Source organism: Primulina huaijiensis, chromosome 1 (assembly GCF_012295235.1).
Source record: "Primulina huaijiensis isolate GDHJ02 chromosome 1, ASM1229523v2, whole genome shotgun sequence".
Classification (NCBI taxonomy): domain Eukaryota; kingdom Viridiplantae; phylum Streptophyta; class Magnoliopsida; order Lamiales; family Gesneriaceae; genus Primulina; species Primulina huaijiensis.
The window spans coordinates 2,193,894-2,207,451 of NC_133306.1; the positions used below are offsets into that span (position 1 = coordinate 2,193,894).

Here is a 13,558-nt window from a genome sequence, read left to right on the forward strand (position 1 = left end):
AAATGTAACATTAACATTAATATTTTTTATACATGTTTAATTACTCAAAAATCATATAAAAAAACAAATATATCATTAATATAAATATTTGTTATATATATTGAATCATTCAAAAATCATATATTAATATTAAATCTAAAAAAAAATTATACGTTAGATCTGAAAAAATTAATATTCAAATATAATATAATACGATCATATTTTTTTATTTTTTATTGGTTTTCATCCGACAAAAATCGCGTGAACTCAAAAAGTACAAAAATAATTTGTTATGGATCAAAAAGTGCTAAAACATAAAAAAATGACGGAAATTTAAGTTTGAGTACGATTATTTAAAACAAGTTTACCAGCTTCAAATAAATTTGTTTGAAAAAAAAACGCGTTTTCTAAATAAGATGGAGGTAAGCCTTGTAAAGTGAAAAGATTGAGCCGAGGAAAATCAGTTGAAATAAAAATTGTTCCCATTTCCTCTCGATCGAACAGGAGGAGGAGAGCCGCGGTAATGAGAGCCATCAAAGGCTACAGATCGAAGATCGAGTCAGAGATCTCCCCCGCTTGCGAGGGCATTTGATATGGGGGGGGTCTTCTAAACGTCCAGAGCACTATGTTCGATTACATTTTATAAGTATCGTGCATAAAATAAGGTGACTAAGATCAGGACATTATGAGTGATCCATTGGGAAGCAAGTGACTCAACCAGAAAACGGTAACATGTGGACAACTGATGTTTCATAATACCTAATCTTTCATAAATAAACATATTAGGAATAGACGATACAATTATTCAAATTACACTAGCATCTCCAATCATAAACCCAAACATGGGTTTCATTTTTGTTGGTTCCAAGAGGCAAGAACCAACAATCACAGGTGCCCTAATCAATCTTTATACAAATCTGACATCCAACATAAGGCAAAGGCAGCATCGAATTTTGAAAAATCATAAATAGAAACTCACCTTAAAATTTTTTTCCTAAAACAACTTTTTCAAGTGCAAAAATTAATATACCGAGACATGATTAACCACCAGGCACATAAAACAATTCACAACTTTTACACAAACATAAAAGTATTCATCAACGGAGGTGTGACAAAACAAGATTCAACGAAAGCAGTTATCTGGACTCCCAACACAGAACAAATATAATGACACATGCCCTACGGACAATAACTACTGCTGCTAATACTAGAGTTAAAAAGTATCTTACTTCAACAATATTTCTCAACAGAAAGCGAACAAAAGACCAACCACCACCACCATCCCACACCAACATTCACCAACATTAAGCCTGTTAAGACAGCGAAGGAAGATTATGCACGTTCGCCCCTAATCCTGCGAGCAAGCTGGATATCCTTAGGCATGATTGTCACACGCTTGGCATGAATGGCACACAAGTTCGTGTCCTCAAATAGACCCACAAGGTAGGCCTCGGCAGCTTCCTGAAGCGCCAAAACAGCGTGGCTCTGGAAACGCAAATCAGTCTGCAACCACAGAAACAAATACCAATCAACAAACGTCATCACTGCAGTTATTTGCCACAGAAACACAAGATACTCGGTGGAAAATTTAACCTTGAAATCCTGAGCAATTTCACGAACAAGCCTCTGGAAAGGAAGCTTCCTGATCAAGAGCTCGGTACTCTTTTGGTACTTACGGATTTCACTACACGAGATATAAGTGTGCTTGTCAAACGTTGCTCTTTACACAACAGATAGTGCTGAATTACCCTGAGGAAAGGGATAACTCACCGAAGAGCAACAGTACCAGGACGGTAACGATGTGGCTTCGTAACTCCACCAGTGGTTGGAGCAGACTTACGGGCAGCCTGGTCCGGAAAATTATACCAAATCATAACATAAAGATCCCGATACAAACAAAGTATCAATAACACAGAGCAAAGAATAAATTAAAGGAACAGAAAAACCTTGGTGGCAAGTTGCTTCCTAGGAGCCTTTCCTCCAGTAGACTTCCGAGCAGTTTGCTTAGTACGCGCCATCTACAGATATTAGCAAACACGAGTACTATCAGATCGCAATTCACAAAGCTGACCATTCATAGAGCAGGTTACATATCAGCAGGCACGTACACATTACAAACGTTGCGAAAATGACATGCATGCATCAAATATCCCAAAAGCTCAGGCAACAAACAAACTTACCCAAACTGAATAAAAATGTGGGCAGAAAAGGCAAGATTATCAAATTCGAACAAGAACAAGCCGACAATATATAATTGGCTTGTGAAATACGTTATTCGAATGTGTAGATATTCAGGTATCGACTCCGATCCTCGACTTCCAAGACATGAAAAAACCCTAATTTAACTGGAACAAGGAACGGTTGGGTACAAGAAGCCAATAACAGCATTAAAATAAAAACACAACAAACATAAAAAAATCTGCGCACAAATTGTCGATATAAACACAATTTTATTAGCCAAGAGAAACAAGAACCTCGGAAGAAAACCCAGTTTTCCGAATTGGATAACAAAAAGAAACAAAACAAGAAAAAAAAATAGCATTGAAGCTTCGATCATTCTCAATATAGAATACAAAGCCGAACAGTGAGGATAAACCTGATCCTAGAATCCAAACCCTAATTTCGTAAGCAATCAAAAATTAACAACCATCAAAAGAAATATCCAAATTGCAGCCAGTTTTCACAGATAAACACGAGAAATTATAATCATAATCAATAAAAAAAATAGCAAAATTAAAATGAGAAAGAAAGACGAACTCACCTCTAAGTAGCACTAGAAAATCTCCCTCTCGTAATCGCAGCGAATCAATAAATTCTGTAAGAGATGTCGATTGACGTTTATTTGTAGCTGTGGAAGTTTTCAGTTTTGGGCTTTCACGGATCCGACGGTCAAGAAATTTAGATCAAATCTTTTATCGGACGGCAATGAATGAAGTAAATTGTGTTTTCTCCTGTCAAATGGACGGCTAATATGGGAAGTTTAATATATGACACGGATTGAGAGACCTAAATGCTCTTTCTCCATTGGTTGAAACTTGGCACGTAGCCCAAGCCCAACACAATAATATAGCGTTTTTTTAGTATAAGGTTTTTTAAATAAATAATAATTATTGTATTTCAACAACTCGCACTAAAAATATATTATTTGTGGCTGAGTCCTTCGAAATGAAATTTCCATGATCATGAAAAGTGAAATTAATGCATTAATCATTTATTGACATTTTCTTTTAAGACAAATGCTATACTAACCTATAAATATGCTTTGGATTGCCCGCATGGACTTAACTGGTGAATTTTAGATCAATAACCAAAGATCGAGTCTCACAAACGATAGTGTGGGAGTTAAATTTCCTCCAACGTGAGAGAGCTCTTTGTGCGCGGCGTAACATGAGGTCTAACTGTTGTTGGTTGACTGAATCACCATGATTTACCTCCTCTCACGATCTGTCGACTTTTGGAGCTATAAATATGCTTTGGATTTGTGGAACTTTGTATTCAAGTGCATGAATAAATAAAGCAAATGATTGACTATTGGTTTTCAATGACCCGAAATATAATCATACCCATCAACTAATGTATGTTCTTGCAAAATTAATTTCATAACGAATTATTGAAAATATTGAGGTAAAATATGCTCCAGAGATAATCCATCTATGACAGAGCAATTGAAGTATAAATATCATAATCATAAATGGGCAAAAAATAGACACAAAATATTTCTGACTCTCGGTTCTAATATTATACAAAAGGTATGAAATTCTACAACATGCTACCAAAACCATCGCCAGTATGCTAATAAACCCAACTAACCCACAGACGCAATGGAACTATGAACAAAAAAACACAGTATCAGAAAAGTCTTCCATAGGATAAGTAGCCTTTACAAAAACTGAATTTTGTACACTAAACCACACATGCAGCTGATTCAGAGTTGAGGAAAGCAACTCCAATGATTACCATGGTCCATAACGTTATGTGATCCGATACCTACCGCTTCAGGAAATTTTCCTTCATGTTGTGCATGCATATTGGGACTGAATTTAAACTTTATTGTACAAATTTCCGGCCGCCTTCCCATAAAAATTTATGAAAAGCTAAAACAATCTGCAACCTTGAAATGATCTGCAAGTCGGTTGATTGCAGGTTGGACGGCTTTGGAATTGACAGCCACGGCATTGGGAAGTTCTGGTATGCAAACTGGTAGATAATGTTCACTGTTCTCTCGTAAACAAAATAAAGATAGAACAGCGCGGCAGAAAATGAATCTGGAGAAACCCAAGCATAGCTCAATCATCAGCCAAAGCCGGTGTTGTTGATTTCCAGTTCTATCTCAAATATTGAACATTCGTATTATTAAATCGAACTCATGTGCATACCTAATAATAAGCCGACGCAGAAATGGATCAGTAAGAAGCTGGGCCCAAACCAGATTGAGGCTAGTCGACGTACAGAGGATCTCCTCCCATTCAGAGAAAGCTGAGACGAGAATGGTTTCTGCGCTATTGTATGCATCCTAAATGAAAATAAATAAAACAAAAGGTTAACAAAATTTTGTTCTGAAGAGCTTGATTAGGTTACAGTGTACGCACCATGCTCTCTGTGGCTAAGTTATAATTAACTAATTGACAGAAAGACTGCAACGGAGCTGCGAGGAACAAGGTGAATTGACTTCCATTCTGTGCCATGCTAACGTCACTCGGATTCTTGAATGAAGGCCGCAGAGGCGACAGAAATAATGCAGCAGGTTCACCCCTTTCAGCTCCGTGCAAAACCTGAGAAGAGGCCGAGAATCAAAAAATTCAGCAGGGAAAAATTCACCTCACCCAAATGCATGCAACCAAAAACTGCCCTCAGACATACACAATTAGGCAAAAACATTCGTTTTGGTTCTATTTAATGTGTTGGAACTTGTGTACTCGAGATTATGTATTACTCTCTAGGTATACAGATTTTTTTAAAAAAAGGTATTATCCTAGGTACAACATATTACAAAAGGGAAAAACAGCCAGTCCTTAGGTATCAGAAACATCTGTAGAGTAAACATCAAGGTTACACACACTTCAATTGTGAGATGCAAAATAGTAAACACCCACAACACCATGAAGAACACTGAAGAAAAAGGACCAGGAGAGACATCAAGGACACAGATACAAATACATGCCTCAACGACCAACACGCAATCAAGTAAAATCTAGGGAGCTCAAAAGCCAAACACTTTCTGTTCTCTTTTTTTTCCAGAAGAAGTTCAACCAACAATTATCCTTTCACATTTTACGTCAACAATTACAAGCACAATTATTTCATAAGCAAAATTTTTTCTAACAATTTTTTTAACCAATCATTGCACTAATTCATTTTTGCATACAGACATTTGTTTGTATATAAGATCAACTCGCAAAAACTACACTGACTCGCTATACTGTAAACTTTTCCTAAATTTCAGCTCAAAATAAGTAAAAGCTCACCAGACACAGACCAAGTTATTGGTAGTTTCACAAGTAAATGATTTTTAATGCAGATGTTTGCATACAAACACCAATTAACAACAAGAACAATCTAGTGGAAATTGGAATTTTTGAACAAACTTTCTCATACATCTGTATCTACCACACATTTGTTACAACTTTAATTGTTTAAAGCACTACACATCTGACTATCACAAACAAGGTACATAAGAACTGTGAGAATAAGAGTCAAACTATGGACTGAGTAAAATCAATTTTGATATTCTTATACAAAATGAACAACATCAAAAGTACTGGAGTTTAACTGCTCCAACAGTAACAACTAACCAACGAACCTGACATGCTGGGATAAGTAACTCTACAAAGTTTTGACAAACCTGCCTTGAATGCATTGCTGTTATCACTATCAATTATCAAAAAAAGTGGTCTTCTTGTGAAAGGAATAATATCGCCAGGGAAGAGAACATTTGAACCTGAAAAAGAGATTTTAGTTCATAAGCAAGAAACAGAGAACATAGCAAGCGCGTATTTTTTGGTGGCAACAAACCGAGTACGCAAGATCTTGCGTGAAATATCTCACAGTATGGAGCCAATCTACAAGAAGTTTATTTACTATTCCTACCTCCGTTTCTGCTTGGTCCCAAGAACAAATAATTCTCAAAGTAATTTGGGTCCCCCTTTGCACTAACATGATTTTCACTTGACCCATTCATCTGCCCATTATTATTATAGGATGAGGCACTCGTCGCGGAATAATTTCCTGAAATTCCAGAGTTTCCCATTTGCAAAGTGCTACAATGACCAGAATTTCCTGCATCCAAAACATGATCTGAACTGACAGAATGACAGAAAATATCCAGCTCATGTAAATAATCGATTATCTGAAAGCTAACCTGAGGCTGACAAGTATATTAACACAACACTATCAGGAGGAAGTTCTTCACAAACTTTTGCAATCACCTGCCAGTATGTGTGAAGCAATTGTAAACGCGTGTTGCTAGAACTTCTTATGGAATTATGTGCAAATTCACATTTTAATAGTTATTATAATTAAACTGTTTTTGGTGATCAGATGCACGCAAGCTTTTAGAACATGGTTGAAACTTCCTAATGCAATTAGAGAACAGTGGATGATCACATCAAGATTCAAGAACTCACAGCTATCAATTGTGGTGCAGATGGACGATAGAGAACAGCTTTTTTGGGATTTGGAGGTAATGTTGGATCTGTCATATCTGCAACCAAATTTATATCTATCAATCCTGAAGAGGCAGAATGATCAGCCAGTAAACCATTTTTTCTTGATTCGAGAACATGCTTCTGATAAAAAGAACCACTAGGTTCCCATTCCAAACATTGCAGCATTCTGAAAGTATCTAAAGTGAGTTCTGCAAATTTCACCTGCAGAAAAGTTCAAGCATAATTGGCAGCGTTAACGTAACCAGAGCTAACAATCCACAATTTCAAATACATAAGTCAATAACCTCATTTTTGCGATAGCTTGTCAACACTGCATCTCTAAACTTCAGAAGTCTCTTTGCATGAAATTTAGCCACAAATGGGAGAGACGCTGGATGTGAATCAAACAGGGAAGTATAACGCAAAGGCCTAGCATTCAGGATTACTGAATCAGCCATTGTAAACCGAACAGTTTCTTGCACCACCAGCTTCCATTCTTTGAAGTTAGTATCCTGAAGGAAAAGCTTATGGAGTGTTAGCTATACTTAAGCGCAAAAAATGCAATCTGTTTACAAGAGAAACCATATGGCTAAGCAACGGATAAAGATATAGAAACACGAAAAAATGCGAGATTAAAAATAACTTGAGGAATCATAAAATAAAAGTACCTATCATGAGATAGACAATCATTGTTTGCAATCAAATGCCGAAAACAAAACAAAAGACATAGTCGACTTATTTCTCATAGGATGAGAAACACCTGAGTTAAAGATCGTTATTTTTCTCAATTTGATAAATATGTTATTTTTCTCAAATTGATAAATATTGTTACGAAGAATCAAAATTCAAGCTTTGCATCAATTCAAATTCTCTATATTGTCGTGCCTGAAACTTCAATATTATTCTCCATTTTGTTGTGCCTGAAACTTCAATACTAGTTTGATCTATTCAGGGTTATTGAGCATTAACGTAATTGAATGCTTCCTAGTAAAGTCTGAAATTTTGAAAATATCAAAAGCTTATTGGAGGCACTTTTATGGTTGTACGGAGCTGAATGGACAAGGTGCTTAATTAGCATCAACCATTTGCTCATTGTTCAGTCAAAAAATCAAGATTCCTGCCATGAAGTAGGAAATGAAAAAAACGCGACCAAATTCATGCAATGAAGTAGGAAATGAAAAAAATGCGACCAAATTCATGCAAGGTTAGAGGACATCACGTTTGAAATGCATGTTGATTTTCTAATGTCAACCTAAAGTGACAATAACATACAGACTGAACAAACAATGACAGATAAGAATCCAGGCTTCCGTGAAAATGAATTAATAATGAAGAATATGAAAATTAAGGGAAGAAATCTTGAACCACCATGTCACTTGCGTAGGTGTCTCGCTCAAGCCTGATGATCTCTGGTAAAATGAGCTAACGAACATAATCGATCAGTACTCGTGTTTAAAATTATCATCTACGTACCTCAATAATAGTTCTCTCTAGCAAAGTTTCCGAGCACAAGATTTAACCAACTTGAATGTTCTTATTCCAATCCGTCGATTAAGTTCGATATCATCGAAAATCTATTGTCGCCATGGGAATAATAGGTATTAACACAGACACATATGCCAGGTATCTATGTATGTATAAAAGGTCTAGAAACTTTAACACATCCCCAACAATAACCATGTAATCTCAGGCGGAAAGATTAAAAAGAAAAAACCTTTCAATCCCTGAACAAGAAGAATCAATTCAAACAAGCAAACAGTGAACTCAAGATTTACACAACTGAACAAAACAGTACGCGTATGTAAACAATCGAAACAATTGAGACAGGAATTCATGAGAGAGAAAAAATATCACACCTGAAAATTAACTTTACTGTCATCAACAAGCTCCTTAAACTTTTCGACGAGCAACTTCACCATTTCAACGCGATTCAAAACCAAAGAAACCATGAAAAACCTTGCGTAAAACCTCAGCTCCTTGAACCTAACCCCTTGATCCTTCCTTGAACCCTCGAAATAGTTCCTATTAAAAATGGCTTCATAAAATATATACGCCTCGAGAAGAAACCTAGCCTCGCTAGTTCTCAAGTACTGGTTGAAGTAGAGCTGCCCAATTCTGGAAGCGATTTCCCCAATCTCCCATCTCTGTAGCCCGCAGTCCACCAACTTGGCCCGATTCTCCTGCTGATACTTCCATAGCCGCATGTAAGCCTTGAAAACTTTGTGGAAAAACTGGCCGTGCTGCATCCCAATCCCGCCATAGGGATGCAGCGGGGCGTCTCGTACACGCGCGAACTTCCGCTCGGCTCTCTCCACCAAAGCGCGGAACGTCTTCGGAACCAAATCCTCCCTCGACATCAGCAGTCAAAGCCGAAAGAAAATCGAAATACAAGTTTCTTGAGCTCAATTTATATGATTTTCAACATTTCCTCACATCAATCATCCAAAATGAATGATCCAACAAACGATTAGGTCTTTTGCGCTTGCATTACTTGATTAGGTAGCAGAGGCAGAGGAGATGGAGAAGAGCAATGAAAGGTGAGCTGGAAGAAAGAGGAGATGTGGTGTGCGTGCGACCGTACTATTGCTGGTCAAAATATTCTTATATTTGTTTTTGTTTTTTCTTTCTTCTTCTTTGTTTGCTAATTCTCAAGGGATTTGTTTTGGTTTTTACCCATCCCCTGTATATGTATATTTTCTAATGAACAAATACTTGTGTGAAACAGTCTCATGAGTCGTATTTTATGAAATGGGTTTCTTATTTGGGTAATCTATGAAAAATTATTACTTTTTATGCTAAGAGTATTACTTTTTATTGTGAATATAAATAGGGTTGACCCGTCTCACAGATAAGATTCGTTAAACCGTCTCACAAGATTATTACTCTTTGGAATTTGGAGGTGTTTAAACTAGAGAAGTCGGATCTTACTTTGAAATTGTGAGAGTGGTAATTTCAAATTTAATGACCTCTTTGCAATGGTTTATAATTTGTAAATAATAATTATAGAGTGGATTTTAATATTCCAGCACAATACAAATAAAATATATTGTAATATTCGATCTGACGTGTCCAAATTGGTGAAGTATATATATATATATTTGTGATCAATTGACAACAAGTTTTATTTTCTACTAAGACTTTCTTGGGTGAGTCGAGCCTATCACACAAAACTTACCTTACCTAATATGATTAACATAATTTACAAGTTCCTGTGTTCGATCTGAAATAACCGAGATTGGTTCTCCTGTTAAAAAACGTGTGTTGTAATATTCTTTTTTAATGTCAATATCTTTCTCGATATGAAACAAAATTAACCAATAAAATTTGAGAACCTCTATAATTTTTTTAGTGTTTTACAAACTTTCGAATTTAGATTTCTTATAGATTATTTAAAAGGAAATTGACTGACCCCTTCATTTGTTGAGAGACTTCCGTAATATTCTTTGGGATAGGTTTTTCATAGCACTCGGAGCTCTTTCCAGACTTCCATAAAATATCTACAGTTTAATTAGTCAAATTACTTTAAAAAGTCGATCAAGAAATCAACAAATACAAAACTTTCTAAAATCGATTTTGTGCAACTTCCGGATAATAGAATTGTCCGTAAAATGCATTTACGAGTAAACATTTACTTAAAAATACGAGGTTCACACCTTTTTCAGGAAACCTCGAAAAAAGATCATCGTTCATCAGCATTTACGTCCCCGAATTAATCTTTATAGTTAACTTGGATCATAATAATTAATAAAAAGAGATGAAATGTGATTAAATATAGCTCTCAATCATTGTATTCGGATTCGGAGGCTACCAGCCAATAATTGTTTTTGGGAAAAAAAAAATTAATTATTCGTCAATTATTGGTTGGCGACGCCTAACACGAGAAATGCCCCAACATGATGCACTTTTCTTGTGGAAGAAATGGATCGTTATGCCCTTTTTCATGCCCTAAATTGTTGATTTCGAGACCAACTTTTGGATAATTGAGTACCGATCGAGTCATTGTACATCCTTTCTTTCGGGACACTTGAAATTAATTATGACCATAAAACAAAATAATCACACGATCGTGTCTTTATCTAAGATCAAACTACACGTTATGGCGACTCAACAATTAATAGTAAAAACCAATAATTTATTTCATCGAGAGTGGGATTTATGATTTTTTTTCTAAAAGATTATACATAGATTTCGATTAGTTTTATTTCATACAAATAAAGCATTCTTTTGCGTTTTCATAGTCGACTTTTAAACTACATATAATGATTTTTCTTCTTTTAAATAAGTATTTTATCAATTATTTACGAGGCATGCATGCATTATACTTGAAGGAGTTGATAAATTAATGTTTAAAAAAATTTGTAATGTTTCTCAAACTCGAATTCATCGTACCTATTTTTTTTCATAAAATTGTGGATTATCACTTTACCAGAATAATGATATTTGCAATGTTTATTCGATGATGATGATAATAATAATTAACTAATGATTTATGTTTGATGAGTTGGAATTTTGGCAAATTCATGTATGTGAATTGTGGTTTTTTGTTGGAACAGGTCTCTCACGAATCTTTATCTGTGAGACAGGTCAACCATATCGATATTCACAATAAAAAGTAATACTCTTAGCATAAAAAGTAATACTTTTTCATGGATGACTCAAATAAAAGATCTGTCTCACAAAATACGACACTTGAGACCGTTTCACATAAGTTTTTGTCTTTTTGCTGTTGTTTATTTTATCAATTTTAAATACAAGACATGATTGGTAGTTTTTTGTTTTTGTTAGTATGATAAGACTTTGTAATAAACCGAGTCTCAAAATCAAAATTTTGTTTTAAATTCGAGATTTTTTATATCAGATAAACTATTATAAGTCGTCGACAATTAACTTAACTTATACTATACTTCATAGTGGGGTTGTCACCAAACACTAGATTAAACGTTCAAGTTTCCTATATTGTCTTGGTCTCGTAAACTTGCTTGTGACTTTATGTGCTTTCCCAATTTTCAAAGGAAGTCTTTTTTCCTTTTCTTTTAATTTTTTTCTTTATCGGTTTTATTCTTTTGCTTTATTTGGTGACAACTATGATATTCGCTTATTCTACGTGCTTTAACGCCAGGGCTAGACCTTATACGAGGCTAAGGAGGCTAGGACCCAGCTGTGGAGGGAGATTAATTATTATTATTATTATTATTATTATTATTATTATTATTATTATTGGAGGGAGATTAATTATTATTATTATTATTATTATTATTATTATTATTATTATTATATTAGGAGATTAATTATTATTATTATTATTTTATATATATATATNTTTTTTTTATTCTGATTGTTCAAATTTGATCGATCATCTATTTGAGTTCGATTTGAACAATTTAAATAATATCAAAATATATTTGGTCATTTGTTGAGTTTGAAAATAAAAATGAGTATTTAGCTAGCTTGATGAAGTTCTATATGGAGTTTCAAATGAAAAAGATTAATTTGATAGGCTATAGTGTTTGACAAAACTCGATTGTTTATTCTCAAATACTTATATTGCCTATATGATTTTATTAACTATATAAGTAAAGGTTGCATTAATAGAAAAGAAAATTATAAAATTGAATTTAATAAAGACTTATATTCGATCAGTAATATCATAAGATTGACTAAATAGGCTATTTATGTTGTTGATTGATAAAGAAATTGTTCGAAAATCGGATTATACAAATTCGATAAATATTTTCGACTCCAACACAAAAATAGACGAGTAGTTTTATTTAATTATTTCAAGTATTGTTGACTTGTTATTGATGTAATATAGTCTTTTAGCGTATTTATGTATTGTTTATTCAGTTATTGTATTTGTAATTTGATAACTAAACTTTACATTTATTTACGCAACAAGATGACCCGTTTTTCACTTTTCCTTTCCGACTCCATCGAACACATGACGACTATGTTTAATGCAAAATAAAATTTTGTCATATTTGTAAAGTAAATTTGGTGGATATTATATTCAAAATAACAGGTCTTACAAAATATATTTTTCAAGAATGAAAAAATTACGGATTAAAAACTAGCTATTATTTCAGTATTTTGGGCTGCTTTATTTGAATTCAAGTAAGGCAACCCAAGAGATTAAAATAAAAGCAGAACGAGGTAAATATTTGATCCAATATAACACAAAGTCAATATTACACATTAAGTCAAAATCAACCAATCTCAAATATCTAATCTGAAAATGCCTCAGTTGTTCAACACCATCCATGAGGTGAACCTTACCAAGATACAATGGTCGCTTATACCCAGATTGTTCGGTGTTACGATTTACCTGTACTTCAAAAAGACGCATTTAATTTAGAATGTGTCTTTCATGATCGTGAAGTAAGAACATTTATTCTCTTATTCACCATCAATTTAAATTATTATATATTAGCAAATGTGAAATTTTATCCTATATTATAGGGTTCACGCATACATGATAGTATAAAAAAAATGAGGTCATGAAGTGGTTGAAACCAATTCTCAGAGAATGGCACACTGGTTGTTGCAGATAATGACATGATGTACAAGACCACAAAGAACAAATACAAAATTATTTTAATTGCAAACACTAATGTATGTGAAGTTTTCGAAGATACATTTCCCAACTTGACGTATGAATTCAAGGCTTTTACTATTTCATTGGACAATTGGTGGCAATAGATTCTCCGCAAAATAAAAAAAAATTGAAAGATGCCCACGAAAGCTTATTGACATTGTTTCAGAAGACAACAAGTGAATATTAGTAACATAATTTTCTGATTTGTGCATTGTTTACAAATGATCCCATATTTTCATTTTCTTCATATATAATAGGTTATCATGTATTCTACGGAAAGATTTTGTGGATAGAATCACAGCCTATTTGAAAAATATTGGTGATGAAATTGTGATTGTTACTC

At 34.2% G+C, this 13,558-nt stretch overlaps 2 protein-coding genes across 3 annotated transcripts; both read right to left on the minus strand.

The window, feature by feature from the left end:
• Positions 1 to 1,035: 1,035 nt before the first annotated feature.
• Positions 1,036 to 2,954, minus strand: LOC140975905 (histone H3.3-like). Its single transcript, XM_073439839.1, has 5 exons — positions 2,741 to 2,954; positions 1,926 to 1,997; positions 1,750 to 1,826; positions 1,573 to 1,663; positions 1,036 to 1,482 (listed from the first exon to the last, which is right to left on the minus strand). Exons 2-5 carry the CDS (start codon positions 1,995 to 1,997, stop codon positions 1,312 to 1,314), a joined length of 411 nt encoding a protein of 136 aa, XP_073295940.1. The 5' UTR covers positions 2,741 to 2,954; the 3' UTR covers positions 1,036 to 1,311.
• A 682-nt stretch (positions 2,955 to 3,636) lies between these two features.
• On the minus strand, positions 3,637 to 9,247 carry LOC140975915 (uncharacterized). 2 transcript variants are annotated; one of them, XM_073439848.1, is made up of 9 exons: positions 8,480 to 9,243; positions 6,929 to 7,135; positions 6,603 to 6,845; positions 6,338 to 6,404; positions 6,067 to 6,255; positions 5,826 to 5,917; positions 4,569 to 4,751; positions 4,356 to 4,492; positions 3,637 to 4,244 (listed from the first exon to the last, which is right to left on the minus strand). In XM_073439848.1, exons 1-9 carry the CDS (start codon positions 8,978 to 8,980, stop codon positions 4,064 to 4,066), a joined length of 1,800 nt encoding a protein of 599 aa, XP_073295949.1. In that variant the 5' UTR covers positions 8,981 to 9,243; the 3' UTR covers positions 3,637 to 4,063. The 2 variants fall into 2 exon arrangements, 1 of the variants encoding a protein (XP_073295949.1); XR_012175072.1 differs by lacking the exon at positions 3,637 to 4,244 and having other exon boundaries at positions 5,822 to 5,917; positions 8,480 to 9,247.
• Between the last annotated feature and the right edge of the window lie 4,311 nt (positions 9,248 to 13,558).

Excerpts from the sequence above, each read along its gene's own strand:
- LOC140975905 (XM_073439839.1), bottom strand. The coding sequence starts at position 1,997 with ATGGCGCGTACTAAGCAAACTGCTCGGAAGTCTACTGGAGGAAAGGCT. Across the intron at positions 1,664-1,749 it reads CCTGGTACTGTTGCTCTTCG|TGAAATCCGTAAGTACCAAA; the intron begins GTGAGTTATCCC and ends TATCTCGTGTAG. Across the intron at positions 1,483-1,572 it reads AAATTGCTCAGGATTTCAAG|ACTGATTTGCGTTTCCAGAG; the intron begins GTTAAATTTTCC and ends CTGTGGTTGCAG.
- LOC140975915 (XM_073439848.1), bottom strand. The coding sequence starts at position 8,980 with ATGTCGAGGGAGGATTTGGTTCCGAAGACGTTCCGCGCTTTGGTGGAG. Across the intron at positions 6,256-6,337 it reads AATATACTTGTCAGCCTCAG|GAAATTCTGGTCATTGTAGC; the intron begins GTTAGCTTTCAG and ends TTTTGGATGCAG. Across the intron at positions 4,245-4,355 it reads CTGCGTCGGCTTATTATTAG|ATTCATTTTCTGCCGCGCTG; the intron begins GTATGCACATGA and ends GGGTTTCTCCAG.